Source organism: Acinonyx jubatus, chromosome E3 (genome assembly GCF_027475565.1).
Source record: "Acinonyx jubatus isolate Ajub_Pintada_27869175 chromosome E3, VMU_Ajub_asm_v1.0, whole genome shotgun sequence".
Lineage (NCBI taxonomy): Eukaryota > Metazoa > Chordata > Mammalia > Carnivora > Felidae > Acinonyx > Acinonyx jubatus.
The window spans coordinates 32,338,348-32,366,339 of NC_069398.1; the positions used below are offsets into that span (position 1 = coordinate 32,338,348).

Here is a 27,992-nt window from a genome sequence, read left to right on the forward strand (position 1 = left end):
CTAAGGCATCAAACGGTACAGGAAGTGGTTCACATCACACGGATCGGCTGCACGGCTAGGACTTCGGCCCAGAACACACAGCCCCCAGGTCCCAACTCTGAGTCCCTGCAGGCAGGGGGCAAGCTGCACCGCCCCCCCCTGCCCCTGCCATTCAAATGGGTGGGATGCCGCCTTTTTCCCTGACCTGACCACCAAGTTGTCAAAGCCCAAATGCTTCCGGGTCCCGTGCCGCCATTCACCCCTACCAGGTGCATGGAGACCTGGCTACGAGACTGACCCACCCCCATCCCCCCCCTACGATCTCCCCCCCAGCCCAGGCGGACAGGGCCACTTTCCAGGTGAGAAGAGGGACGTCCCAGCCGCCAGGACCCCTTCCCCCACGATGGACGAGCAAGGTCGGGGGGCAGCCCCCACCCACACAGACACTACTCTGAGGCAGCAGCTGGGGAGTTTCTGCCTTCATCTTTTAATGGCCAGTGCGGTACAGTTAGTGGACAGACGGGGGGGTGAGGGGGAGACAGGACACAGGGGCGGGTGGTCACAGCTGTGCCGTGGGGGTGGCAGGGCAGACTCCTCTCCCCTGAGAAGCCTGACTTTGTCAAGACGCTCCAGAAATCCCTCTGCTCAGGGCACCGGGCCAGCCTGGGGCTTGAGGGTCCCGGCTGAGGAGGGACCCCCACACCTCCCTACTTGCCAGGGACTCACGTCCCTCCTTGGGCCGCCCTGGGTGAGGATCAGTGTCTGAGAGAGAGACTTCAACCAGAGCGTGCCCCCTTCCGGCGTCACAGACAGACGGGGTGGCCAGAGAAGCAGACGGGGTCTCGGGGCAGGCACAGACTGCCAGGCCTGTGGCATCAGGTGGGCGCCAGGGTGCACGGAGGGGGATTTGGGCGTGGGGTGGGTGCGCCGAGACCGGTGCGGAAGCTGCGGTCATAGACCGGCGGAGACCGTGGTCTGAAACCATTCAGACCCAGGGCTACGATTCCCTCCCGGCAGATGTGTTTTGTTCAAAAGAAGCAGTGTTTACAAACAGACGGAGGGGGACAGGCCCCCTCCGCTGAGGACCTCTCGTGTTCATGAGGAGGGCCCCTGGTGGAGGAGGGCTGGGGCCCGGGTCCGTGGGTGAGGGTCACCAGGAGGGGATACTGGCTGGCAGTCTGCTCTCCTGGCCGGGAACGGCTGCGACCCCAGAGAGGGCACTCGTCTGGCGACAGCTGGGGCCACCGGATACAGACAGAGGGTGAAGGACAGGCCGGAGACGCGACGCAGAGCACAGTGCTGGGTGGCTCTGGGGGGCCGGAGGGCTCAGCAGAACCCTGGGGCCGCCGTGACGGCCGGCCGGACCCGGAGGGTGGCGTTACTGGCACGGGGGGAGGCCGGGGCCCCGCAGGCACTGCAGGCAGGGGCGGGGAGGGGGCCTCGGGCCTCGGGGCCCCTAGTCCAGGCCAGAGTGGGGGGGGGCCCGGGCCCGGCTCAGAGGCCGGCAGGGGCGGAGGTGTTGGCGGAGGGGCGGAAGCAAGTACTGTAGGCGTCCCGGGTGAGGCTGTAGGTGCAGTAGGCCACGGCGGAGCCCAGCGTCAGCCCCGTCATGTAGGACACGGTCATGGTGTTCCCTGCGGACGAGACTGGACCTGAGGGAGCAGGTGGGGGCGGGGCAGCAAGGGGCGCTCAGAGGACCGCGGTGGCCAAACCCATGCGGACCAACCCGGTGGTCTCGACAAAGGGCTGCTGGGCAGCAGCCCCGGCTTCTTGGGTCCGAGGCAGCGACCGGCGCCCGCTCCCGAAGAGGCGGCCGTCCCAGGGCTGTGAGACACCCCGATGGGAGCACGTTGGGTGCCCGGGGCCTTGCCTGCTTCTCCACCTCCAGCCCCCCGTCTCCACGTGCTTCCTGGTCACGGACTGTCCAGGGCATCTAATGGGGTTTCTGGGACCACTGTGCGCAGAACAGGCTCCAGGGCCCCTTCCCCCACAAGCCCCCACAGTCTCATGAGACGGCAACCCAAGCTTCTTGCAACAGCCCCAAAGTGGGGGCTCCTCCTGGACTCCCATCCCCTTGTCACACCCGCTCTCCCAATCCATCAGCTGGCCCCGTGGGCTCTACCATCAAAACCCATCCAGAAACCACCATTTTCTTCCAGAGACAAGGCAACCTCCCCTTGTTGTCAGGGTCCCCGCCCCTTACGCTGTCGACGGACGGGTGCGGGACCCGTCCCTCCTTTCCTGCCACCGTCTCTTCCCTCCCTGCTGTCCAAGCAGCACCAGAAGGGGTCTTAAGACACACTAAGGTCCAGTCTGTCCTCGGGCCTCCCACTGCCTGCCCTGGCGGCACCCCCCTCCCCCCCACCAGCTCTGCCTCTGGGCTTTCCCACCGGCTAGTCCCTAGCACTGTCACATGTCCCTCACCACTCTCTCCAGGTCGGGTGTCAAAAGTCACCTCCTCAGGGAGCCTTCCCAGACTGCTCTGCTTACATCGCAAGCTCCCATCCCAACTCCCACATCCCACTTCTCTGCTTTACTTTTCTCTGTCGTACTTACCACACAACGTATTACATGCCCTGTCACCCGTCACCTCTGCACTGTCAGCCCCATGAGTGCAGGAAGCGCTGTTTCGTGGCCGCCGAGTCCCCAGCACCTAGAATGGCGCCTGGCCCACGGTAGGGGCTCACCACGTAGTTGTGGAACGAAGGAACAAACGACCGACAAACACGCTCGCACTACAAACTCCCTGAGATCGATCTGATCCCGGAGCCCAAATGCACCTTCTTGCCGCGTGGCAGGGATTTCTGCGGGCCTCGATTTCCCTGCCGGGCAGAGGGGTGCCGGGCCTTACCCGCCAGCTCCCGCTGCTTGGGGCTCACTTTGCCCGCTGCCAGGATCATGGGCACGCTGCCAAAGTAGCCGTTGCTGATGCCCATGAGCAGAGAGAAGACGCAGGGCCAGGCCGGGTGGCGCAGGGCGGGCGTGCCGCTGGGGTAGACGCACAGGATGAAGAGGGGGATGAAGACCACACGCAGGCAGGAGCAGGCCAGCAGGTGGGTGCCCCTCCAGTCCACGGGCAGAGCTGCCAGGATCTGCGGGGAGCGAAGCACGTCGGCCCCCTCCCTCCACTGACGCCACCACCCCGGCGTCTCCACCGCGGCCCCTGTCTCCACACGCTCCGGCTCAGGCTGCGTCCCTGTCCTCACCCAGCCGGGACCACCAAATCCACAAATCCCATGTCACAGTGACATGCGGTCCTCGCCGTGTGTCCAGAATCCTTCCAAACACCGCACAGATCCCTCCTGCTCAATCCTCACCGTACCCTCGCAGGACGGGCTCTTGACCCCGCTTGAAAAATGACACCCGAGGCGCCGAGGGTCAACTGCCACCACTCCCACAGCAGGAAGCCGCAAGATCTGGAGCTGAGCCTGCTACCTAAGCCTCGTTCCCTCAAGAACCAGACTCCCTGCTGTGTGACCTCGAGCAAACGGCTTTCCCTCTCTGAGCCTCAAGTTCCCCCACGTCAGGCCTGTCCCAGAAACGGGAGCCTTGATCTTACTCCAGCCCTGACCCCCCAACCCTGTCCTGCACCCGCAGCACAGAGCACTCTGCCCAGATTCTCCTGGCCCCGGAAGTACGTCCTGTGCCGTCTTTGGAGGCCTGCCCCGGGGCCCTGCGGGCTGAGCACAGACACAGAACGACGGCGCCGGACTTTGTGCGCACGGCCGACAGGCAGTTCGGAGCCGCTCTGCAAGGTCGCGGGGCCGCGTCATTGCTTGGCCACCGCCCTCCCCACTCGGGAGACACGGGCGTGCTCGGCTCGGGGCCTGCTCCTTCCCCGGGCCTCCCGGCTCTCACGCCCCCACCGCCTCTCCCCCAGACGCAGGGAAGGGGCTGCGGGCCTACCTTGCCCACGAAGTCGGAGAGGTTGAACACGGCCATGATGAGGATGGGCAGCCACTCGCCCAAGACGCAGTGGCGGACCTCGGACTCGAGACCCGGGAACAGGCACAGCGTGATGAAGTAGGTGACGGCGATGGACAGCATGTCGGCCCAGATGGCGCGGGCCACGGCGTAGCGGTGCAGCAGCAGGGCTGTGGGGGACGGGCCAGAGGTCAGGGCGCAGCGTCCGCGCCGGCACCGCACGTGTGCGCAATGAGGCCCACGGCGCCGGGGCGTCACCGGACATGCGCGGAGCACGGCCCGACCGCCCCCGCCCCGCCCCGCCCCACCCCCACCTCTGAAGGAGGGCCAGCTGCGCGCGACTCCCAGCTGAGGCACATCGAAGCGCGTGTAGGACCCCCCGCCGTGGCTGGTCACCTCGTGGGCCGGGCTGTCCTTCGGGGACCCGCTGTTGGCCAGGCCTGGGCCTTGGTGCTCCTGGAGGGAGGACGAAGCAGCGGCCGGTGGGGTTTGGGTGGGGGCCCCTCAAACACACCGAGCCGCATCCGCCTCTGAGCCCCTGCAGATGCATTTCCCTCTGTCCCCAATGCCCTTCCTGTGGGTCTTCCCGTCTCCCCTCCCCCACGGGCCAGGTTTCAGCCCAGAAGCCACTTCTTGGGGAACCTCCTTGGCCACCGGGGGGCCTCGTTCCCACTGTGGGCCTTATCCCAGCACCGTGACACGGCATGTGGCCTGGTGGTCCCCATCCTGAGCTCACGGCAGCGTTTCCCATGCAGAGCCGGGGTGACCCTCTGCACCCCGTCTGGGAGGACTCCGCGCCTCCGCCCCACCGGCCCCGCTGCCGCCACCAGAGGGCGCCCCGCCCCCCAGCATGGCTCCGGGCGGCCTGCCCGCGGGGACTCAGGCCACAGACACGCGGTGCCCCGGAGGGACGCAACCTGGGTCCGCAGAACGAAGGAGGCCCCGCGGGACGCAGCCCGAGGCCACGGCGTGGCGGAGACCACAAGCGGGACTGGGCAGGGGCGGCGCCCGGCAGACTCACGAAGTGGACGTCCCCCGCCGCGACGTCGTGGTGCACCCGGTAGCCGGCCCTGCAGCCGGGGCGGCTGTCGCGGGGCCGCGCCGTGTGGTAGAGCACGAAGCGGCTACGCCGCACCAGCAGGTGCAGCAGGAAGCAGAGCAGCTCCAGGCCCGCGGACACCAGGAAGAAGATGAGTGTGCTGGCCCGCTCGTCCGGCAGCAGCAGCTTGGTGAGGATGCGGCTCAGGGACACCATGACGCCCGCCGTGCCTGGAGCCGAGAGGGCGTGGTGCTGGGCCCAGGCCTCGGCCCCCGCTCAGCGCCCCCGGCTCTGCCCTGGCCCTGACCGGCCCGGCCCTGGCCCGCTCTGCCCCTAGCCACGCACCTGCCCCGGCCCTGCCCCCACTCTGCCCCTGGCCCTGCACCCGCGCCTGCCCCCCGCCCTGGGCCTGGCCCGGCCCAGTCTTCAGACATGCAGGTAGCGGTTCACAAAATGCGACCACTCAGAACATCCCTCCCTGGCACTGCATAGTCACACGCAGGGGCATTTCTAGAACGCCTGCTGTGGATCTGGCACCATCCCGCCCTGAGGACACAGTGGGGACAGAGGGGACATAGGCCCGGCCTTCCCGGGGCTCGGTGGGGAAGGCGGCAGAGAAGTCGCAGAAAAATGCCAACACCCGCACACGATTCTGCGGGTAGGCGACGGCCGGGGGCGGTGTCCCCAGCAGTGTGGCTGTGCTGGCGAGGTCACGACGGAGGGCAACGGGGTCATGGCAGGCAGGAGGCCTCAGGCAGGATGTGGGTGTGGCCTGCTCCGAGAGCGTGGGGCTCCTGACTGCGTAAACCACCCCAAATCCGCACCGCTCCGGCAGGTGCCTTGCTCATCTCCGTGGCAAAATATACAGAAGTGATCTGCTTGTCCAATGCTTCCTGGAACCAAACCCCACAGACCTGAGGCCTGGCGCCCTGGGGCCATGTGGTCACCACACGGGAGGGGGTGCAGAGTACCTCGAAGACGAGAAGTGGGCCCAGCTTCCTGCCTGGACCCCGGCCCGTCCAGGTGCAGAAGGAAGATTGGGAGCATCTGGAGGAAGGTGCTTCAAAGGGGGTCCTGATGTGTGGGCAGGGGGTGGCAGGGCCCCCCCGGACCAGGGCTGGAGTCCGGGGCAAGTGTAGGTGCTGGGTAAGTGTCTGGTGTGAGCAAGGGGGGGCCACTCACTGACCAGGGGCGGGAGGACAGGGCAGATGGGCTTGGGAAAGCGGGTCTGAGAAGCCAAGTGGGGGTGCCGGGCAGGGGTTAGCTCAGGGGTCTGGGGCTCCGAGGACGGCATGATGCTGGACGTCACGGTTTGGACAGGCTTACCCCCGCACATACACGCACACACAGACACACAAAACGCACAGACACACGGGCACTCCAAGCCACCACAGACCCCCGCTAGGAGACATATATGCTTCTCGCGCAAAGGACTGCATGCTTGGAGAGATGTGCACACATCAAAGCCACGTCCCTTCTTGCCAGGAGTCCCTGCCCCCCACCAGCCAGGCGCGGGGAGACGGCGGTCATGGTCCCCAGCGCCGGGTCCGTGGCATGTCATGCGGGGGGCCCTCCAGGGCGCCTGCCGCTACTTACTCTCCCCGGTCATCACGCCCTGCGTGTACCTCTTGGGCAGCATCCCCGTGTAGCCATAGAAGCTGGATTGCTGCACTTGGGGGGACAGACAGAGGAGTAACCGTGAGATGCCACCCATCACCTGTCAGCTTGGAACCAAATTCACGAGTCCGAGAGCACGCGTTGGTGAGGGTGCGGGGAAACAGACGTGAACATCGCGGGCAGCACAGAGATTTGGTCCCAGCGCCCTGTCCACCAAACTGAGCGCGCGCGGCCAGCCGGACCCCGTGACTGGCTCCGGCCAATGAAACACGTGCAGCGACAACGTGCCCCGCGTCTGGCCAAGGCAGTGAAAAGCCCACGTGGACTGGGGGTGTGTCTTTCCCCCAGCAGCAGTGACCACAGGGAACCCGTGTTACAGTTACCGCTGCCGCCCGACTCCCAGTGACTGTGGACCACCGCCCCCATCCACGTGTCGAACGCGTGGCAAGAACCAGAAATAAGTCTCGCTCTACAAAGGCACCGAGATCTCGGAGCCAGCTGGTTTCTAGAGCCTCACTGCTCTCGTCCCAACCAGCACCGGGTCTAAGGGGGTTAAAGACTCACTGGCTCGGACCCTGCAGGTTGGCGCATCCGTGGTCTACACGGACACCCTGGAGCGGTCACACTGGGAAAACGTCTGCTTTTTAACCAAATGGAACAGAACAAAACAGACCCGAGGACACGGCCTGGAATGAGAACACTGTTTCCAGAAGCCTTGACTTCACTGATAAACAGATAACTCACACTGGCTTGTAACAGGAAGTGTGTTTCTTCCCGCTCAAGAACTTGAAAGAGTACAAAACAACAGGCCTGGACCTTTCCAAACGTCATGGCCGTGGAAACCTGAGGACCCTTGGGGATTAAAGGGGATTAACGACGAACGCAGGACACGATCCTGGATCGGATCCTGGATCAGAAAAAGAAAACGCTAAAGACGTTCCCAAGGCGATTGGTAATACGCGCATATGGGTTGTAGATAAGGTACCGTGGGGGTCAGTGTTCAGTTCTCGGACGTGGGCAGCGTTCAATTCCCAGACTCGGGCGGTTGTAACCCGGTTACAGATGAAACGTCTCGGCTTTTAGAAAATACACCCTCCGGTGATAGTACGTAGGCACGACACGTAATGACGCCTGCACGTAACCCCCGCACGGTTTAAAGGGAAAACATAGCATATTTTATGTTGATACGCACTCAGGGGCAAAATGTATACGCACCTATGTACGTAAACCGGGGGGACAGAGGGAAAGCCTATCCGACAAAACATTAGCAACCGGGGGTCGGTGTGTGGGAATTTATTATACTAATTTTGCAACCTTCCCATGGGTTTGAAATAGTTTTAAAATTAAAAGTCAGAAATACAACTTTGAAAGCCAGTCTCCAAGAGAAACACAGTGGCGTGGTCACACGGGCAAGATAGTTCCTGAAGTGCAGTCTGTATCTGAGAAAGCCAGGGAACTGCCTCCACGCCCACAGGGCATGCAGGGGTGCGCAAACGTGTGCCCAGCGTGTGTGTGCGTGCGCGGAGCATGCACGGGGATGTGGCAGGTGCTGTGCGTGTGCACTGTGTGAGCACGCGCATGGGGCACGCACGGGGGTAGGTGCCAGCACTGAGTCCTTGTCACCTCGTGTCGTTACGCTCCCAGCAGGCGGACGGGGTGGGGGTGGCATGGCCAGCAGTGGGTACTCAGGGGCTCGCCCCCCCCCCCCCCCCCGGCCCGGGCTCCTACCTGTGCAGCCTAAGGCCACGGTGCCCACAGCGGCCAGGTTGATGGCGTAAGCCTGGTCGTGAGAGAAGAGCTGTAGCCACACGTCACAGATGCTGATAAAGAGGAGGGGGCCCAAGGCCAGGAGGTAGCCTGAGGGACGAGAGGCCAGAGACGTGGGCACGTGAGGCTGGGGGCTCCCCCCGTGCCACCCCTCCTGCAGAGCCAGGTCAGAGGTGCCCTCTCTGTCTGCCTCTCCCCCTTTATGCTGGGAGGGCCGAGGGCACCTTAGAGGGCTCAGGAGGGGTGCCTGGAAGGCTTCCTGGAGGAGGCCCCATTTGAGCTGGGCCTTGACACCGGATGTTGCCATGAAGAGGAAAGGGACAGGAAGAGCAGACTAGGCCCCAGGACGCAATGTGGGGCGCACAGAGCCTCCCCATGTGCAGGTGTCACGCTAGCACGTGGTGCACCCGCCACAGGCCTGACCCTACTTTCATACGCTGAACTCTGTAACAGTCCTAGGACATGTGCCCATTTTATAGATGGGGAGAGTGAGTCGCAGGGAAATTGGGGTGAGTGGCAGGCCGGATGCGTGAGCTGGGAGCCCCGGTGGGCAGCGTACCCGCGGTAATCCTGGTGTGAAGGTTCAGTCTCTCCACCAGCACGTTGTTCAGGAGCACGGCCACCAGCGCCACCAGGATGTAGGTGAGGCTCATGTCGAACACGATGGAGGTCCCTGCAGGGGGCCGGCCAGCAGCAGGTGCTCAGGGGGAACCCCGCTCCCCGCACCCACCCTCCCCAGGGGCCGCTTCCTTGCGCCGCCCGAGACTGGCTGACAGCCCAGAGAGGGTGAGCGGGCGCTTGGAGTCACTCCGCGTTCGGCAGCCGAGTGAGGATCTGAATAAAATGGGCTTCCCCGAAACGAGGCCCGCTTGCGGGGTCTCCGGAGGGTGGCGGGCCAGAGCTGAGTGTGCCGGCCGGCCTGTGGCGGGCGGGACACGACCGCGGGGGACCCACCTGGGTACTTGTGGTGCAGGTAATCCACGTCGGTGATGAAGCTGTTGTAGGGCAGCAGGAAGCCCACGCCGGCCAGCAGCATCGCAAAGTAGATGGCGTGGTAGCGGTCGTCGGGCACGGGCTCCCCTACCGCTAAACCCAGAGGTGGCAGGTTAGAGGCGGACAAGCCCCTCGGAGCCATGGCCGCCGTGCCAGGACCACAGTCTACCGTAGCACCGCCACCCCCACATCCACGGGCCATCGACACCGTGGTCACCGCCCCCACATCCACCAGCATCGCGGCCACCATCCACCGTCGTGGACTGAGCTGCCCCAGTCATGGCAACCGCCCACGGCCATCACCATCACGGCCACCAAGCAGCTGGCTTGACGGGATGGCGGAAGGGCCGTCGGAAGACTCAGCCAAGGTGGAACCCTCCAGAAGGCTGTGTATACTCTAAGTCGGTGTCCAACACACGGGGCGATCTCCCCTTCGGCACCCAGGTGTCCGGGGAGCACGGGCGGCCGTGGGAGTAGCACCACTCACGATGACCTTCAAAAGCCCGCGAGCAACATGCCCGCTCCCCACCCCTGTGCCTCGAGGCTGCCGGCCCAAGGGGACGGTCCTGGTTGCGACAGGAGAAGTACTTCTACGCAGAGACACAATGATCCCATTGACCTGGGAGCGAGACGGCCACCAGGCACTCTGGACACCTCCCGGCCCTGAGTCAACGGGCAGAGGAGAGGGCTGCCTTCCTGGCTGGGGTGGGTCAACCCGACTACCAAGGGGAAATCAGCTTGCTGCTGCCCGTGGGGACAGAACAGAATAGAACGGAAGATGACAATGTCCGGATTGCAAGAGGTTCCTTATGGCACCTCTTAGGACTTCCAGTCCCCGGGACTGAAGTCAACAGAAAACAACAACAATCCAATTGTAGCCTTTAGAAGTGAAGGTCTGGGGGCGCCTGGGTGTCTCACTCGGTTTGACTTCGGCTCAGGTCATGATCGCATGGTCCGTGGGTTCGAGCCCCGCGTCGGGCTCTGTGCTGACAGCTCAGAGCCTGGAGCCTGTTTCAGATTCTATGTCTCCCTCTTCCTCTGACCCTCCCCTGTTCATGCTCTCTCTCCGTCTCAAAAATAAATAAATGTTAAAAAAAAAAAAGAGGGGGAAGGTCTGGGTCAGCCCACCAAGCAAAGAACCAAGGGCAGCTAGGTGCTGAGGGTGAAGAGCACGAGGAATGGGTAGTGGGAAAGGGGGTCATAAGTGCCAGCTAGGACCACGTGGCCCGCCTCAGAACCTACAAATGCCATTGTCACGCGTGTTTCTTGTCTTGACATGAATGTTTGCATATGTGTATTAACCGGGAACTCGTGTTTTGTCTGCTTTGTGACCTTAGTGTCAGACCTAAGACACATTCACGTGTTAACGTCCCATCTCAGTATTTATGTTACGAGCTATCAAAGGAGAGGTGGGAACGTGGGAACGTGGACTTTGCATCTTCCTGGGAAAGGATCAGCGTGTTTTTGGTTAGCTGTGTCACCCCAGGCAGTGGTATGACTTTGTTGGTGTCTTTATTTGGAGATTAAGTGTGGTTTACAGAGCCGTGTATGGGAGCCAAGCGGGCAAGGGGTGGACTGTGGTGGTCAATTTTATGGGCCAATTTGGCAAGCTAAAACAGTCCCTCGTTGTTCAATCAGACACTGACTGAGGTGCTGTTGTGAAGGGATTTTGTGGATTAAAGTCCCTCCTGAGTGGACTCTAAGTTAATCAAAAAAAATTACCCTGGGTGGGCCTGGCCGAATCAGGCAAGACATGTAGGTCTTCCCAGAGCTGAGACCCTAAACAGCTCATGCCCCTGGGGTTTCCTGAGCACCTGCCTTATGGACTTCAGACTGCTGTAGCCAGGCTCCACTGTGGATGCTTATTTCCTGTAATAAATCCATACACGTGTGTATATATCTACACCTACATACCTACATCTCTTTCTCTGTCTGCTCTCTCTCTATGTGTCTCCTACTGGCTCTGTTTCTTGGCTGAACCCTGACTGATCCAGCCACTGTCACCAAAACTATTGTAGTCAATTTTTTTTAAACGTTTATTTATTTTTGAGAGAGAGAGAGAGAGACAGAGCAGGGGAGGGGCAGAAAGAGAGGGAGACACAGAATCCAAAGCAGGCTCCAGGCTCCAAGCCGTCAGCACAGAGCCTGGGCTGCCATCCACGTCTCTGGCCACATGCTATCTAGTGCCACACCCAGCTGGGGGAAGTCTGGCACCTGGGGGATGGGCCGGGAGCTGGCCCTGCCTAGGCACAGGGGAGCAGCGAGGTTACTCCAACCCACTGCAGGGCTCGGCCAGCAGGACCTCTGCTTCCCATCTGCAGACAGAGCGGACGGAACCAGAGTATAAGCCCCTATTTCCGAGCCTGCGCTGGTGCCAGCATAAACTACAGCCACCCCAAACGAACTATCACAGGGGGCCTCCTGAGCGCGGGGACAGCCCTAAGCGATGTTCTGGGGCTTCCACTGCAGCCACACGGAGGGTGGTACCAGTCCCCTTCCTCTTTCCTAGAAGACATAACCCAAGCGCAGACAACGGTAACTTGCCCACGGTCCCCCAGCTGGCAGAGAGACGGGGGGCTGGGGCTGAACCCAAACCTGTCCAGGGGCAGCCCTCTACCCTGCAAGTCTGATCTCAGAGGCAGCCTGCCTGGTTCCTCCATGTGGAGAAACAAGCTCAGAGAGGTTTAGGCCCTTGCCCAAGGTCACACAGCCAGGATGAAAATCAAGTCTTTGAACCTCACATCAGTCCTTCTTCCAGGCTCTTTCCCGTCTCCACTGAAGGGAGGCCATTGAACGTGACCCAGGCGACCCATGTCACTTCCAGGCGGAAGCCCTACGGGGCAGACTCACCCTGCGCCCCCTGCAGCTGCCCAGGGGTCAGGAAAGCCCATGTTAAGACGAAGCCTCCTCAGCCTGGCTCCCTGACCTGCGCTGGACGCAGCGTCGGGGCGTGGGCCCTGCGACAGCAGACTGGCGTGTCCCTGTGGCAGGCGTGACCCATCCCGACACCCCCTGGGGCCTGCACTCGGAGACCCCCCCCCCCCCGCCAAGGCGCCCCTCCCCCAGGGCTCCGGTCCCCGCGGGGCCAGGCTCGCACCCTCACTCACCAGAGTCCGTGAAAACCGGGGCGCCCCCGGGCCCGCCATCCTGGCCCCCAGCTGTCCGCACGGCCACCTCCTCCTCCAGCTGGCAGCCGTCGAAGCCGAAGCTGGTCACCACGGCCCTGTCCGGCGTGCCCGCCGGGCTGGGCTCCTTGAGGCGCTGGCTGCCCACGGAGCCCATGGCAGCCGCGCTGCGGGGAGAGGCGGGGAGGCCAGCTGAGCCAGGGGGGCGCCCCCGCCCCCGCCGCGCCCCTGGGTCCTCGCTGCCACTCTCCCAGCCGCTCTGCAGCAGCACGGCTGGGCCCGCGCCCCTGCGCGCCTCGGGAAGCCCGGGACAGGGGCCCGAGTGCAGCTGGCAGCAGCACGACGGGAGGGGAATCGACGGCAAAGCAAGGAGCACCGGGTGGAACAGCCAACGCGGCCCAACGCTGTGCCCCGCGTCCCAAGCACGGCTTCCCTCCGCGAGGGGGTGCCCGACGCAACTCATCTAAGGCGCTGTGCGGTCAGAGGGGGACACCTGCCCCACCCCCACTTGCACTCTGTCTCTCTCAAAAGTAAATAAACCTTTAAAAGTTAAAAAAAAAAAAAAATAAGCATGGGGCGCCCGGGTGGCTCAGTCGGTTAAGCGTCCGACTCCGGCTCAGGTCATGATCTCTCAGTTCGTGCGTTCCAGCTCCGCGTTGGGCTCTGTGCTGACAGCTCGGAGCCTGGAGCCTGTTTCGGATCCCGTGTCTCCCTCTCTCCCTGCCCCTCCCCTGCTCGCGTTCTGTCTCTGTCTCTCCAATCAAGGATTAGAAACAATGTTTTAAAATGAACAAACATTAAAAAAAATCTACAAGAAAGGAAGAAGCCAGTTGATCCATGACGGAGAGGCACCCCCTGTGTAGGTAACGCTGTGTGTGCAGCGGGGTGGGGGGAGTCTTGTTTTCTTTCCCTAAGAGAGTGACCAAGTTTTCCTTCTTTTTCATTTTTAAGATTTTTTTTTTTTTAAAGTAATCGCTACACCCAGCGAGGGGCCCGAACTCACAACCCTGAGATCAAGGCTTTCGTCCTCCACCGACGGAGCCAGGCAGGCGCCCCAGCAATTTGGTTTTGTAACAACTGTTACTCATTCATCTGATCCCAAGCTCGCCTCAGAGAATCTGACACAGAGGTGGGACCAGAGCATCCGGCACTGAGCGCGGCATCTCAGCCCGCACGAGCGTGTGGGAGAGCCCCCAGAAGCAGCCAGGGGAAGGCCCCCTTCCCGAGGGATCCCATGTGCCGGGGGTTACTCCAGGCTTCTCTGAGGTTGGCCTGTCACCACCCTCCACCTCTGCCTGCTCTCGTGTCGTCTCGCTTCCTCCCGCTCTCCCGCCTCAGTTTACCAGCTCCCAGCCTCCAGTCACCGGGCGCCTCCTGCTGGCCCCATGTTTCCACCTTTCCCAGCTCTCCGTAGAGTTTCTACTGGGGCCTTGGAGCCCGGAGCCATCCTGCCTCCAGGCTGCTCCGGGGACTGGGGAAACTGCCGGGCTGATGGGCACCCAGGAGTATGGAGGAGAGGGTCACCGGCTTCTCCGTCCGGAGGCCAGAAGCAGGTATAACCTCCCTACAGGCTCGGTGCTTTTCCTGAGGGCCCCCCAGTCCCGGGCCTCTGGCCACATCTGGAGCCGGGAAGCCCAGTAAGATTTAGGACAGAGTTGGGCCTGGTGTGAATGACCATGGCCTTGCTCCGTGGCCTTGGGCAGGATTCTGCACAGGAGGCTCGAGACCCTGGGCTCCGCCTTCCCAGCCTCCCTGGATAGGGAGGCCAGGGAAGGGGCCAGCGGCAGAGCGATGGAACACTCAGGATGGGAGCCCATCCCCAGAGGACACCCGAACCCCGAACTCCTGACCTGTGTTCTGCAAAGCTTCCCAAGACGCAGCGCCCTGGCCACGCCTGGCCACGCCACCCGGGAGGGCGGACGTGCTCAGCATCAAGCCGGGAGGTGTCCCCACTGCTCCCTCTGGCTCCTTGGTGAGGCAGGCAGCTGCCACCCATGATGCCTGCCTCAGCCACCGTCCCCATGTGCTCCTCCAGGCCCCTCTTGTGGGATCCCCCTGTGGCGGCCCCAAGGCCCCTGGGCATGACCTCACCTGCCTGGGCACGGGCCAGGCCTCACCGGGTGACAGAGTGGGGGGGGGGGTGCAAAGAGATGGCTCATCTCCACCTCTCCTGGCCTACGTCTCCAACTCGTCCCTCCCTGGCCCCCTCACCCACACCAACAGCCTTGGAGCCTCGGATCGTCTCCGACCCATCCCTCCTCTTCTCCTGTCCCTCTTTAGTTAAAATTTAAGGACACGCATGTGGGTTTAAAAATCTGAGACTGCCCGGGTCCTTCTCTGCTCCCACCGCCCCCCCCCCCCACTCCTGCCACCCCTGGGGAGTTGAGAAGACACGGTTCATTTCTTTGGCCATCAGGTCACTAGTCACTGCTCAGTGGGCCACCCCTGGGCCTCAGTTTCCCTACCTCCCTATTGTGGATGAGGATGGGGAGAAAGAACTTCATAAACTGTGGGGGCGGGGGGGGTGGCGGCTGGATTGTCAAAGGCTTGGTGGCACACGGGAGGTGCTCAGAAATCACACAAGCCCCCGCATCAGGACACTGCGGCAGGCTGGAGAGGGCTCTTGACCCCAGCGGTCCAGAAAGCCTGGCTCATGCCCCCGCTTGGCACAGAGAGCCAAGGCCAGAGGCCACGAGGGTCGCATCGGAGCCCTGGCAGGGCTGACCACCTTTGGCGCCCTCATTTCAGCTGTGACTGAGCGGACATGGGCTCCGAATGGGCTCCCCGGGTGCTGTGAGGCACTGGGTGTCTGGACCCCAGGGCCAGGCTGACCCTTCCCTCCCAGGGGCTGTGCTCGGCCTCCAGAGGCGACGAGGAACCTAAATTCTATTGGGAAAGCCAGCCTGCTGGCCCTCTCAGGCCTCACACTGGTCTGGGCCAAAGCCCCAGCTGGCTGGCCACCCTCGGACGGCCCCGGCCCCCTGTGCCTGGGCCCGCTTGAGTTCTCTGCTGCTCCTCCACAGGCTTCCAGACTGCCCCAACTCCTCCCTGTTGGTTCTGCCCACAGAAAAGTGGGCTTCAAGGCTCCCCGGCCGCCCCCTTCCTACAGCGGCTGTTGGAGAGGTGAAGGCACCGGCCGCGGCGCTGGCTGGTGACTCGCTCAGCCCAGACCCCACCTTCTCCTCCCTGGCCTTGGTTTCTGCAGGTCTCAGGGCTGACAGCACCCTGCACCCCCCAGGCTCCTTCTGCCAGGCCAGCCCTATCAGCAACAAAGTTGGCTCCCAGGCCTGTGCCCCCCAGGCAAAGGGCAGACTCCGCAGGCTACCACGAGGTGACCCCCCCGGCTCAGGCCCTGCCTCTTACAGCAGCTTTTCCAAGAACTAGGAGGCAGCTGGCTGGGGGAAGAGGTGTGATGGGGCAGAGGGGGTCCAGGGAGGAACTTCAGGTGGAGGGACCCTTTGGGCCTGCCGGGGAGGCAGGGAGGTGGCTCCCAGATCTGGGCACGGCCTGGGGCCACCGGCCACTCTCCCCTTTCCCGGGTCTGGGTCCTACGCTTTCGGCGGGGGAGCCGGCCCGGTCCAGACGCTGGATGGGGCAGGGCAGGAGTACCCTCTTCCTAGGATGAGGGTGGGGGGGTGGGAGATTCGGGGTCCCCAGCGCCACGTGCCCCCGCCCCTGGACTCAGCCGCCCGAGCCGGCGCGGAGGGGGAGGGGGCGCGGAGTGGGGCCGCGCGCGCCGCAGACAAAGGCTCCGACAGGTCTCTGCGCCCCAGCCCATCGCCGTCCCCGTCCCCGCCCGCCACCTCCGCGGTGACCGCTTACCTCGGCACTGCCCCGGCCCGGGGGTCCTCGGCGCGCCCGGCCCCGCCTGTGCCCGCCGCCCCCGCGCCGGGACCCCTGGGCGCCCGCGCCCCACGCCCCGCGCTTCGGGCCCGGCGCAGCCGGCGTCCTCCGCGGGTCCGCGGTCCGCGGGCCCCGGGTCGGCGAGCGCGTCCGGGGGGCGCAGCGGCGGCGGCGGCGGCGGCGAGCGCGGCGGGGGCCACCGCGCTCCGCCCCGGCCCGCCCCCCTCCCCCCTCCCTCTCGGAGCCCCGCCCTCCCCTCCCCCTGCCCGTCTGCCCCGCCCCCGCCCTCCCCAACCCACGGCGCCCGCAGAGGCGGGGGCGGGGCCGAGGCTGAGGTCGTCTCCCCGGACACCCCGGGGAGGGGCGTGGTGGCAACGGGCCACACCCCGGGTGACCTGAGGTTGACCTAGCCCGCCACCCCCAAGCCCACCTCCCCGCGTGGATGCCCAGGCTCACTCATCCCCTTCCCCACTCCTCTGCCCTGAGTCGGCCGGGGAGGGGAGGGGGGGCAGGCCTAAGGTGCCCAGGTCAGTGGGTGGGCCAGCTCACGGGGTGGCCAGACTCAAAGTTTTGAAGGATGAGTAGGAGTCCGTGGGCTGGAGACCTCGAGGTGCGTGGATTCCAGCCAGGTCTAAGGATGGCCGCTGCCCCCTGTGTTGCTCCCTCGCTGGGTCCCCACCTCCGTCCCGTCTCTCCTCCCCCCAGCTTGGGAGCAGCCCCTGACTAGGTAGATGGAATTATAACCTTCTCTCAGGGCTCAGGGCCCCAGCTCCTGTGCCTCTGTCTGAGCCTCGGTTTATTTTTCTGTAACGTGGTTTTAAGAGAGACCGTGGAAGCTCAGGGGACCTTACAGAGGGGAGCCCACTGGGGCCCTGGCACAGGAAATGAGCCAGCGATGGGGCGGTTCCACATGCAGGGAAAGGGGTCCTGCCTCCAGGTGACAACAGGAACCGGCTGGGAGGTGGTCCTTCCAAGGCTGGGATCTGTGTCCTTGGGAAGTAGGTGACCCCCCTCCCCACCCAGGAACCAGCCACCAGGATGGGATCAGAATACAGCATCTGCCAGAGCACCAGCCACGCCCCTACCTGGATGCCTCCTGTCCCTTTCCACCAGACTCGCTGCTCCTCCCCCTGCCCTGAGACCCACCTCTGCCGTCCGACAGGAAGCCCAGAGCCCACACTGTGGTTGGCACCTGTTCTCAAAGCCTTGTCCCCCTCTAAAAGACTAGAAGTCCCCTGGGAGAAGGCCCTGCTTGATTTCTGCTTGGATCGTCAGTGCCCGGAGGAATGCATGGCGTGCGGTAAGAACCAGATATTTGTTTGAAGGGTGGACTGAACTGAGCGCTGAATAAGGCTGCACTGAGTGAAGTGACAGCGTGCGCTGAGGGTGGACGCTCCCCCTGCCCTTCGTTTGGTGCTGTTTGGACCAGGGGAGATGGCCAGCTGCTCTAAGAAACGGACCTTAGAGTAAATGAGCCTCGTACTTCCCATGGGTCTGGAGCTTCGAAAGCTCTCCTCCTGGGGGGAAATAAAACTTATTCGGGGGTGGGGGGCACCTGGGCGGCTCAGTCGGTAAAGTGTCCGAATCTTGGTTTCGGCGTGGGGCATGATCTCACAGTCCGTGAGTGCGAGCCCTATATCAGGCTCTGTGCTGACAGCACGGAGCCGGCCTGGAATTCTCTCTCTCCCTCTCTCTCTGCCCCTCCCCTGCTCTCTCTCTCTCTCTCTCAAGATAAATAAATACACTTTAAAAATTTTTTACAAAATTACTCGGTGTGTGTGAGACGCTGTTCTAGATACAGAGGACACATCAGGGTCCCTGCCCCCGTGGGGTGTCAGTCCCCAGCAAGCAAGCAGTCACTTCAGGAAGTGTCAAATGCCTGCAAGACAACAGGACAGAAGGATGGAATAGCGTGTGACTGCGGGGATGGGGTGGGCATCATCGTCTAGTGGTCAGGGAGGGCCATTCTGGGAAGGTGACGCTTGAATTGACTGATTGGAAGGAGCCCATGTGGGGAGGTTTGTGGTTAAGGGTGTTTCGGACAGAGGGAACAGCAAAGTCCCGGAGCCAGAAAAAGCTCATTATATTCAAGACCAGAAAGAAGGTCAGTGTAGCGGGAACAGGGGAGGAAGAACCTTCTGGTGGGAGACGGGAGGTGAAGTCAGGGCAGAAACCAGCCTGAGGGGGGCCTTGTCGGCAGGGGGGAAGGCGGGGGAGCCCCAGGGGTGTTTCAGTTGGAGGAAAAAGCGTGAGGTGATCTATGTTTTTAAAATCCTCCGTCGCTGGTGGGAGTGCAGATTGGAACACCCTTCTGGAAAGTAAATGGGCCCCCAAAACGTGCCTACCCTTTGGTCCAAAAAACCGAGCCCAAGGCAGTCATTCTAAATACAGAAAAGGCTTGTAGAGGAAGAGGTGCATTGCACCATTGTTACACTTGAAAAACTCAGAAAGGCCAGTGAAGGACCACGTAACCACACAGAGAAATCCTGTCACCACTAGACGGTACGGTTCTGGGGTACTTCCAATATCATGGAACCACCAAGGTCAAAGTGGTAAGTGACACAGAAACAGGAAACGGGAAGGAATACAGAAGACACTTTGCATCGAGGCCCCAACGTTAAAAAGACAAAACAAACCCAGAAAACGGGTAAAATGATTCTCTGGGAGCCTATAAATGAGCAGACCACCTGCTATCAGAAGAGAAAGGAATCTAAATAGAACAATCACTCGACGGAAGATAGAGGGTTCCTGGGTTTGTTCGTTTTTTTAATGTTTTATTTATTTTTGAGAGAGAGAGAGTCAGAACACGAGTGGGGGAGGGGCAGACAGAGAGGGAGACACAGAATCTCCCAGCACAGAGCCTGACACGGGGCTTGAACTCACAAGCTGTGAGATCATGACCTAAGCTGAAGTCGGACGCTTAACCAACTGAGCCACCCGGGTGCCCCAAGGGATCCTGTTAAAGAACAATATATTACCCCTGCGCTCAAAAACCCAGGCTTGGTTGGGCAGGTTCACAGAATTTCAGAATTTTACCAAACTTATATAGAAGTTACTTACAGTAAACTTCACTGTTCCGGGGCACAGGAAAAAAATACAGAAAGAAAGAGCTTCCTAAACCTGACAGATTTCTCTAAGAAAAGAACACATCAGTCTCACCTCTGAATATCAATATAAAATCCTCAATAAAATAGTGGCCAACGAAATCCAGCAGCACATTGAAATCAGCAAGCTCTACAACAGGGAATACAGGGCAGGTCTGATGGAAACTATGCTATTAACACCATGGCTCGTAGTAACAGCTCAAAGAGAAAAACACGGTCATTGGTACAGATACGAAAATGGCAAAATAGGGGCACCTGATTGGCTCGGTTGGTTGGGTGTTAAACTCTTGATTTCGGCTTGAGTCATGATCTCGCGGTTTGTGGGTTCAAGCCCCATGTCAGGCTCTGTGCTGCCAGCACAGATGCTCTCTCACCCCTCCCCTGCTTATGTGCTCTCCCTCTCTTAAAATATATAAATACAAAATTTAAAAAAAAATAATAAAATGGGTGAAATACATTTGGTTGGCACTTGGTAAAATGCAACCTCTGTTCCCAATGACTTGCAAAGTTTAATAAAATAGGAATCAGTGGATTTTTATGTGGACATCAAGTCGAAGGCACATCTCTTTATTTTTTTTAACGTTTATTTATTTTTGAGAGAGAGAGAGAGAGGCAGAGCACGAGTGGGGGAGGGGCAGAGAGAGAGAGGGAGACACAGAATCCGAAGCAGGCTCCCGGCTCTGAGCTGTCAGCACAGAGCCTGATGTGGGGCTCGAACTCACAAGCTGTGAGATCACGACCCGAGCTGAAGTCGGACGCTTACGTGACTGACCCATAATTTTTAACATTTATTTATTTATCTTGGGGGGCGGGGAGGGGCAGAGGATCTGAAGCAGGCTCTGCCCTGACAGCAGAGACCCGGATGCCGGCTGGAAACCACGAGCCCTGAGGTCACGACCTGAGCCAAAGTCAGATGCTTAACCCACTGAGCCACCCAGGTGTCCCTTTGGAATAATCTTAATTAGAAATGTTCAACACCTATACAAAAAATTGTAAAGGGACATTTAAAAAAGAAGAAGAAAGAAAAGAAAGGAAAATCTTTGCGAGGAAGATAAATAACCCAGAGGAAGATAAATAAACAGAAGGAAGATAAATAAACAGAAAGTCCTGCCCCGTTCTTCGGCAGGAAGACTAAAAGTGTGACCAAGATGTCATTTCTCTAAATCAGTCCTCTGATCTCACATCATCCCAGTAGAAATAACAACAAGATGTCCTTCCTCTGGAATCAGACAAACTGATTCTGCAATTCATATGGGCAAATGTAGTCGCGAGAAGGATCCCAGAAAAGACTGAAGAAGAAGGAGAAGGAGTCGAGACGAACTTGCCAGACACCAAGGCTGAAACCAAGCTCCTGTACTGAGAGCGGTGTGGGCTAGACTTTGATGAGACGAACCAATCATGGGGACAGAGCGTAGTTCTGGAAGTCACCCAGATGTGTGCACTGATGAAGGTAGCCTGACGTGTCGACGGGAGGAAGATAGATTATTGTGTAAGTGTTGCTTGCGCTGGGGGGGAGGCAATCTGAAAACAAAATAAAATAAAATAAAATTGGGTTCCTATCTCACGCCTTATACCCAAGTGGAAACCAAACCCTACCACCAACAGAATAACAAGAAAAAACTCCAGATTTTTGGTTTTTAATCATCTTATAGGAAGAATGTTCTAAGGAAGGCCCAAAACTCAGAAGCCATTAATGAAAAGACCACTAAAAATAAAATGTGTGCATGGAAAAACCCATTATAAAAAAATGGAACAGTGGGGGAAATATTTGCGACACAGATGACAGGTATTACTTCCTTAATATATAAAAAGCACGTGCAAATCAAAGTGGAAAAGATCAAATAACCAATAGAAAAGATGGGTAAAGTCCATGAACTGACAATTTACAAAAGAAAAAAAAAACAACAACAAAACCAAAACCACAGTGGCTCCGACATATGAAAAATTGCCCCAGTCTACACCTACTAAGAGAAACACAAATTAAAGCTATAATGAGAGGCTGTTTTTCTCTTATCAAATAGGCCAAAACCAAAGTTTGAGGCAAGAGGCCCTCACACACATGGGGGTAGACCATAGACTTGTACGTCTATGGAAGGAAATTCTGCACCTCGGTCAAAATCTTTAATGCAGAAACCATCTGTTCCATTAACTATTTTTTAAGAATGTGTACGTGGTACTTGCATATCTGTTCAAAGCTATGTATTCAAGGGACATTTGTTGCTTTTTCCTAACACCAGAAGATTAGAAGCAACCTAAATGCACAACAATATGATGGTATACTATGCAATCGCTAAGAAGAATGAGGCAGGTCTACTTGTATTGATGTGGATCTGTTTACAAGATACACTGTTTAGTTAGGCAAAAACAACACCAACCAACCAAACAAAAAGCTGCCGAAAACTATGATGGCTAATTGTATGCATCAACTTTAGGCTGGCCCATGGTGCCCAGGTATGGGTCAAACATTGTTCTGTATATTTCTGTGAGAGTGGTTTTGGATGAGGTTTACATTTAAATCGGTGGACTCTGAGGGAAGCAGATTGCCCTCCGTAGTGTGGGTGGGCCCCATCCAATCAGTTGAAGGCTGAATGGAACAGGAAGCTGATCAGCCCTGAGCAAGAGGGAGTTCTGCCAGCAGACAGCCTTTGGACTTCAGCCACGACGTCAGCTCTTCCTGGGTCTCCAGGGAGCCGACCCACCCTGCAGATTCGGGGCTTGCCAGCCTCCATAATTGTGTGTCAATTCCTTAAACTAAATCCCTGTGCACGCACAAGCACACACGCATCCTGTTTCTCGGGAGACCCTGACTAATACAGTGTGCAGAATATGAAACCGTTTGTGTTAAAAAGGGAGAGCATAGGGGCCCCTGGGTGGCTCAGTCGGTTGGGCATCTGACTTCGGCTCAGGTCATGATCTCAGGGTTTGTGACTTCAAGCCCCACATCGGGCTCTGTGCTGACAGCTCAGAGCCTGGAGCCTGCTTCAGGTTCTGCGTCTCCCTCTCTCTCTCTCTGCCCTCTCTCCCTTGCTTGCACTCTGTCTCTGTCTCTCTCGAAAATAAATAAACATTAAAAATAAAAAGAAAAAAAGGGAGAGCATAGCTGGGAGTGCTCACTGGCACATAGGTTGTTCTGGAAGGATGCACCATAGGCAGGTGATAGTGATTGCCTTGGAGAAAGGAGCCTGTGGGGCTGGGGTCAGAGAAGGGACACTTATTTCTACTGTGGCCTTTTGCACAAGTGGAATTTTTAAAGGGGCGCACGCAAGATACACAATTGTGCACACGGTATATTCACTCCACACAGAGAAATGATTATAACGAAAACAACATTGGTCGTCACTGAATATTCCTCTGTGCGTCTCCACCTTTTCCACAGTAAGCCACGGTCATCTGTAACGCTTTTTGCCACGCACATGCTTATCATGGAAAACAAAACATGTTTATGTGCAGGGACGCCTGGGTGACTCAGTCGGTTAAGCGCCTGACTTCGGCTCGGGTCCTGGTCTCACCACTCATGGGTTCAAGCCCCGCGTGGGGCCCTGTGCTGACAGCTCGGAGCCTGGACCCTGCTTCGGATTCTGTGTCTCCTTCGACGCACGGCCTGCCCCCCAGAGATGCCCGCTCGCGGGAGGTGAACGCCGGGCCCCGTCCCGTCTTCGGCGCAGCGTCTCCCGTGAAGGGCCGGCAGACTCCCCACCGCGGCACTCTGCACGTGTACCGGGGACTCGGTGACTCACGCTGGCCACGGGGATGTCGCTGGTGGTACGGAAGCGTTTTCACCTCAGCACCGCCGCGGTGACACGGCCGGCCAGTCCCCCGAGAGACAGGAGATGTGTGACGCGCAGCCACGCGGCCGAGGCCGCCCCCGGAGCCCCCGACGGCCTGTGGGCAAGCCGGTCAGGGCGAGCAGAGCCACCTGGCCCGCCACCCTGTTGCGTGCCGCTGGCCCGTCCGTTACGTGGCAGCGTTGCAGCCGTGGAGAGCAGAGACGTCGACTCATCGATGTTAGCCGTGGCTTTGAGGGCTACGCTGTCCTGTGCCCCGGGGACCTCGTGACAGATGCGTGCGCCCCGCCTTGCCCCATGCCGGGGGAGGGACTTACTGCACTCTTGTTCCGTCACCTGGGCCCGGGCAGTGTATCCGGCTTGGTGCAGGGGGAGGCCGTGGCGGGGTCTGCCTCGTGGACAGAGTGAGCGGGAGCCTCGCTTGGCGAGTTCCAAGTGCTGTTGTAAATGGCCTCAGATGCTCCCCCCCCCCAAAAAAAAAACAGGTCATCTTTCAGTAGGACGGCTACCAAGGCCTCCTCCTTGGCCTCTCGGCTTTTGACTCTGCCCTCCAGCCCACCTTCCCCAACACAGCGAGCTTTTGAAAAGGCGTCCTTCTGCTAATTCTCTCCCGTGCTTCCTCAGCGCGGCAGGGATTGAAACCCAAAGCCCGAAGTGTTCTGACCCGGCTGACCGCTTCCAACTGTTTCCTTCCACTTGCTGACCGTCGAGGAGAGGCTGAGAAGGGGGCATGGGCTCCGGGTGGGCTCGCTGTGCCTCGGGCCCCACCGGCAGGGGGGTTCCGCTCAGCTCCGCTCAGTCCAAGCCGGTGTGATTCCTTTGCAAACTTTGTGGGCTTCCTGCGTACCTGACTGCGCTATGCTCCGTCGGGCAAAAGCCACACACGCGCGTCTGTCGAAGACATCTGTTTGGGGCCATGCGACAGGCACTTCAGAGTTTGAGGAGCCTGCTCGTTCGAGCAGAGAGAGGCTAAGTCTCCAGATTCCCAGAAGCCTTTCCATCTAGCGAGAGTTTCAAGAGTCTCAAGCATGGCCTGGAGTGTTTCTTAGCCACGACTTTTACTGTGGACAGTGGCACCTTTGAGATTTTGCTCGACCTGACACTGTGTTACATCAGCAATACTCTACATTTGATCTTTGCCTCAGGTGAATCCTTTCCCTGGGGCCCTGGGGTCTTTCTTTCTTCTTCTTCTTCTTCTTTTTTTTTTTTTTAATTTGTTTAATGTTTATTTATTTCTGAGAGAGAGAGAGAGAGAGCGAGCAGGGGAGGGGCAGAGAGAGAGGGAGACACAGAATCCAAAGCAGCTCCAGGCTCTGAGTGGGCTTGTCTCGTTTTGGGGGAGAGAGGGACTCAGGATGAGCTTTAAAATAAACTTAACGTCTGGGTGCCCGAGTGGCTCAGTCGGTTAAGTGTCCATCTCTTGATTTTGGCTCAGGTCACAATCTCACGGTGCATGAGTTTGAGCCCCGTGTTGGGCTCCATGCTGACAGCATGAAGCCTGCTTGGGATTCTCTCTCTTTCCTTCTCTCTCTCTGGGCCTCGCCTGCTCGCATTCTCTCTCTCTCTCTCAAGATAAATCAATAAATGAACAAACTAACAATGTCCACAAGAAGACCCATAAGACTTGTATTCATAAGGGTAAAAACCCGGCCACAGCCCAGGCATCCATCCATCCAGCAGGAGACGAGTCAACAGACCGGCTCCTTCCGTGCCACGGTGATCTACGCGGCAATAGAAAGGAACATACCACTGATACCCCAGTAACTGTGAAGAATGTCAAGGGCGTTGCACCCACCATGAAAAAGGCCGACCCCAGAGGGACTCCTATCCACTCGCAAGAAGTTCTAGTCTAGGCAACACGGATCTAATGTAATTAAGATGGTGACCACCGTCGGGGAGGGCGGGGGCACAGGGCACTCTCCGGGGCCAGCGCAAAGCTCTCTATCTCGGCGGAGCTCCGGCTGCTTCCGCAACGTGTGCATCTGTCACAACTCCCCAGGTGTCCGTTTTAGATTTGTGCCTTTCACTGTTTGTGAGTTTTGCCTAAAAACAAAAACCAAATAGCAAAACAAAAACAACCCCCTCCCCCCCAAAAAGAAAAAAAAGCAAAAAAAAAAAAAAAAACAACAGAAAACAAAGCCAAACCCGATACTGACCTCTAGCTAATGACCTGCATGTTGAGGGGTGAAGTTCACTGATGTCTGCCACCGACTCTGAATGCACTAAAAACAACGTGACGGGTTGGTGGCTGGCGAGGGGGACGCGGGGACGGGCAGCTGTCCCAGAAAGCCACCAGAGCAAATAGAGACAGTGAGCATATGGGTGATCGCTGCACAATTCCTTCGGATCTCCTTTATGTTGAAAACTTTCATAATAAAATGTCGGAGGAGAGAGAAGGATCAAGAGAGCCCAGCGGCGCCCCCCGCCTGGCCGTCGCTGCTCCACGGGGGCTGTTTCAGGCCACGGTGGCTGTGCCATCTGCTACCTACGGAGCTCAAACCTAATTTAGTCCCAACTTATTAACTTAAAGCCCATTAGAATCTTCCCATCAACTGGTATTTGCAGCCAACAGCCAGACAGAGAGAGAAGGGGGCCTGCCCAGGACACACGCGGCCAGGGAGGGAGAGGGAGCCTCCCGGGGGCAGAGGGAGGGACGCCGCCTGGGCTGCTGTCCAGGGCCAGCCAGCTGGACACGCCGGGCACGGCCGGGCTCCGCAGATCGCCGAGGGGCGGGGGTCTCCACCCCTCAGTATCGCCCCTGGTGCAGGGACGGCCTTGACCTCTGTCGCCTTCTCTAATTCTTGCAGGGACTGGGGCACCACCACCCCCCCCCCCCCCCCCCCGCTGAGCCCCTTTTAGGGATGAAGAAGCCAGCAGGTGTGTGGTGGGGTGGGAATCCCCCAGGGATGCTGGGTCGTAGTCATACATGCACCGTTCTTTGTGCTCACAGCCACCCCCCGGGGATGCAGGGATCATTGAGTCACCTTAGGGCAGGTCCCAGGGACCAAGGCATCAAAGCCTGTTTCTGACCGTGGACAGAAAAGGCCCCTGGGACTGCCAGGCCCAGAGAGGAGAAGGCCCTTGCCCGGCGTGGCCCGCCAGGACGCAGAGTCAGCCCCGTCTCTGCCCCCCCAACCCCACAGAGACTCCGGGAGGGGAGGCTGAGGCTCGGAGAGGCGGGAGGGCTTGGCCCAGCCACACAGCGGGGCCAGGCAGACACTCGTCCCTCGCTTGTCCCTCCCTCGTCCGCCCGCCTGCCCTGGGTTATGCCACGCCCTGGAATCTCACACCCTTAGACCTGGAGATCAAAGGAGTGGCCCCGGCCAGGGCTGTAAGCGGCCTCCTGGACTCGATGCCCCAGGCCAGCCAGCAGGGTCCCAGGGCTCCCAGGGCTGCTGCGGTCTGGCCCCGCTCCAGGAGCTTTTAGTAGGAAGAGCTCTTTATTACGGCTGCTGTGGATGAGGCTGGGGGGGAGCCTTGGAGGGAGCCCGGGACCTGCTGGGAGCCCTGACTCCCCCTTCCCTGCCATCCCCGCCCGCCTAGACCCTGCACAGCCTCTGCGACTCCCCAGCCACACCCAGCCTCCTGTGGCTCCCCCTCCCCCACAGTCCGTCCCAATCTCCTACCCACGTGGTTCCCTCCACCTGCAGGGACTGCCCGTCCACACACACTCGCCACTACCCTTCCGCTTCTATTCCTCTGTCCGCAAAGCCTCGGGGCCCACAGTCCCCTTCTCCGGGGAGCCTCCCCTGACTTTGGCGAGGTAGGAATGACCCTGAGCACTCACTGGGTTGTCAGGCATCGGGGAATCCTTACCTGGACCACAGCCCGAGTTACAGAGGGGGCTGAGGCCCAGAGACGTGAAGCCACTCGTCCAGCACCACACAGCTCAGAATCTTGAGGACTTAGCTCCTCCCTGGGTCTCAGGGCAGGGCTGGGTCTCGAGGAGGGCTCCGTAAGTGAAAGGGAGGATTACCCTCAGGGGGGTGGGGGGCGCAGAGTGATGCCAGCCCAGCGTCACCACATGAAGGTGACCAGATTCTCGTAGACACCTCCGTTCCCAGAGCACCTACACGATGTCTCACGTTCTGCTCTGGAATCAGCACGCCCATTTCACAGATGAGAGGATGCCAGAGAGTCACAGAGGCTGGCCCAGGCTCTCCCGGCAGCCTCCACGGGAGGGGAGGGGCAGGTCCGGGACGGGAGCGGGTGTCCCGCCAGAGATCGGCGGCCGCACCTGAGCCGCACCTGAGCCGAACCTGAGCTGCACCTGAACCGAACCTGAGCCGAACCTGAGCCGCACCTGGGCCTTACCTGGGGCTTGTCTTGCTCGGTCGGAAGCCTTACCGGTGCAGCTAGAAATTGCTCGTCAGACACGCTGTTCGCCGGAGGCTTTGTACTCTCTATTTACAAGAGGAGGCTTGTGAGCAAATTAGCAGGGTAACCAGGGAAAATGTTTGGCTTCCGTGGGTGGGAGTTGGAGCCATCTGTTCCCGAGTGCTGAGCAAACACTGGAGCCGTCGCGGGAGCCGGAGCGCCCGGCAGAGCCGCGGAGAGAGCTACCTGGCCCCGGTGGGCTGTGTGTCCCAGGGCAGGGTGCTCACCCTCTCTGGACCTCAGGGTGTGCCTCGGTGGGGCCGAGGGGCTGCGGCTCCACAATGCGCCCTGCCTGCCTCCCTTCTCCTCCTGCACACCCCCCCACCCACTGTGGTGTAGACGAAGCCCCTCCCAGGCGGAGGAAGCCTGCCAACACACAGCTCTCTGGGCCTTCCCAGCACCGGCCTTTGAGGTTTTAGTTGCCACTGGATTTGTTTTG

At 59.7% G+C, this 27,992-nt stretch overlaps 1 protein-coding gene across 3 annotated transcripts; it reads right to left on the reverse strand.

The window, feature by feature from the left end:
* Nucleotides 1-322: 322 nt before the first annotated feature.
* Nucleotides 323-27,890, reverse strand: SLC29A4 (solute carrier family 29 member 4). Of its 3 annotated transcripts, none has more exons than XM_053213261.1 (11): nucleotides 27,491-27,890; nucleotides 12,427-12,611; nucleotides 9,281-9,412; nucleotides 8,886-8,999; nucleotides 8,288-8,416; nucleotides 6,539-6,613; nucleotides 4,925-5,172; nucleotides 4,218-4,359; nucleotides 3,886-4,073; nucleotides 2,831-3,071; nucleotides 323-1,631 (listed from the first exon to the last, which is right to left on the reverse strand). In XM_053213261.1, exons 2-11 carry the CDS (start codon nucleotides 12,599-12,601, stop codon nucleotides 1,474-1,476), a joined length of 1,602 nt encoding a protein of 533 aa, XP_053069236.1. In that variant the 5' UTR covers nucleotides 12,602-12,611; nucleotides 27,491-27,890; the 3' UTR covers nucleotides 323-1,473. The 3 variants fall into 3 exon arrangements, with proteins under 3 accessions (XP_053069236.1, XP_026898108.1, XP_026898109.1); XM_027042307.2 differs by lacking the exon at nucleotides 27,491-27,890 and adding an exon at nucleotides 16,267-16,425; XM_027042308.2 differs by lacking the exon at nucleotides 27,491-27,890 and adding an exon at nucleotides 16,267-16,425 and having other exon boundaries at nucleotides 325-1,613.
* Between the last annotated feature and the right edge of the window lie 102 nt (nucleotides 27,891-27,992).

What these genes read in the sequence shown, in the direction of transcription:
- SLC29A4 (XM_053213261.1), bottom strand. Translation starts at nt 12,601, where the DNA reads ATGGGCTCCGTGGGCAGCCAGCGCCTCAAGGAGCCCAGCCCGGCGGGC. An exon ending in TCACACCAGGATTACCGCGG is followed by an intron (nt 8,417 to 8,885) that starts GTACGCTGCCCA and finishes CTCGTCCCTCAG; the next exon opens with GCTACCTCCTGGCCTTGGGC. An exon ending in CGTGGCCTTAGGCTGCACAG is followed by an intron (nt 6,614 to 8,287) that starts GTAGGAGCCCGG and finishes TGTCCCCCCAAG; the next exon opens with TGCAGCAATCCAGCTTCTAT.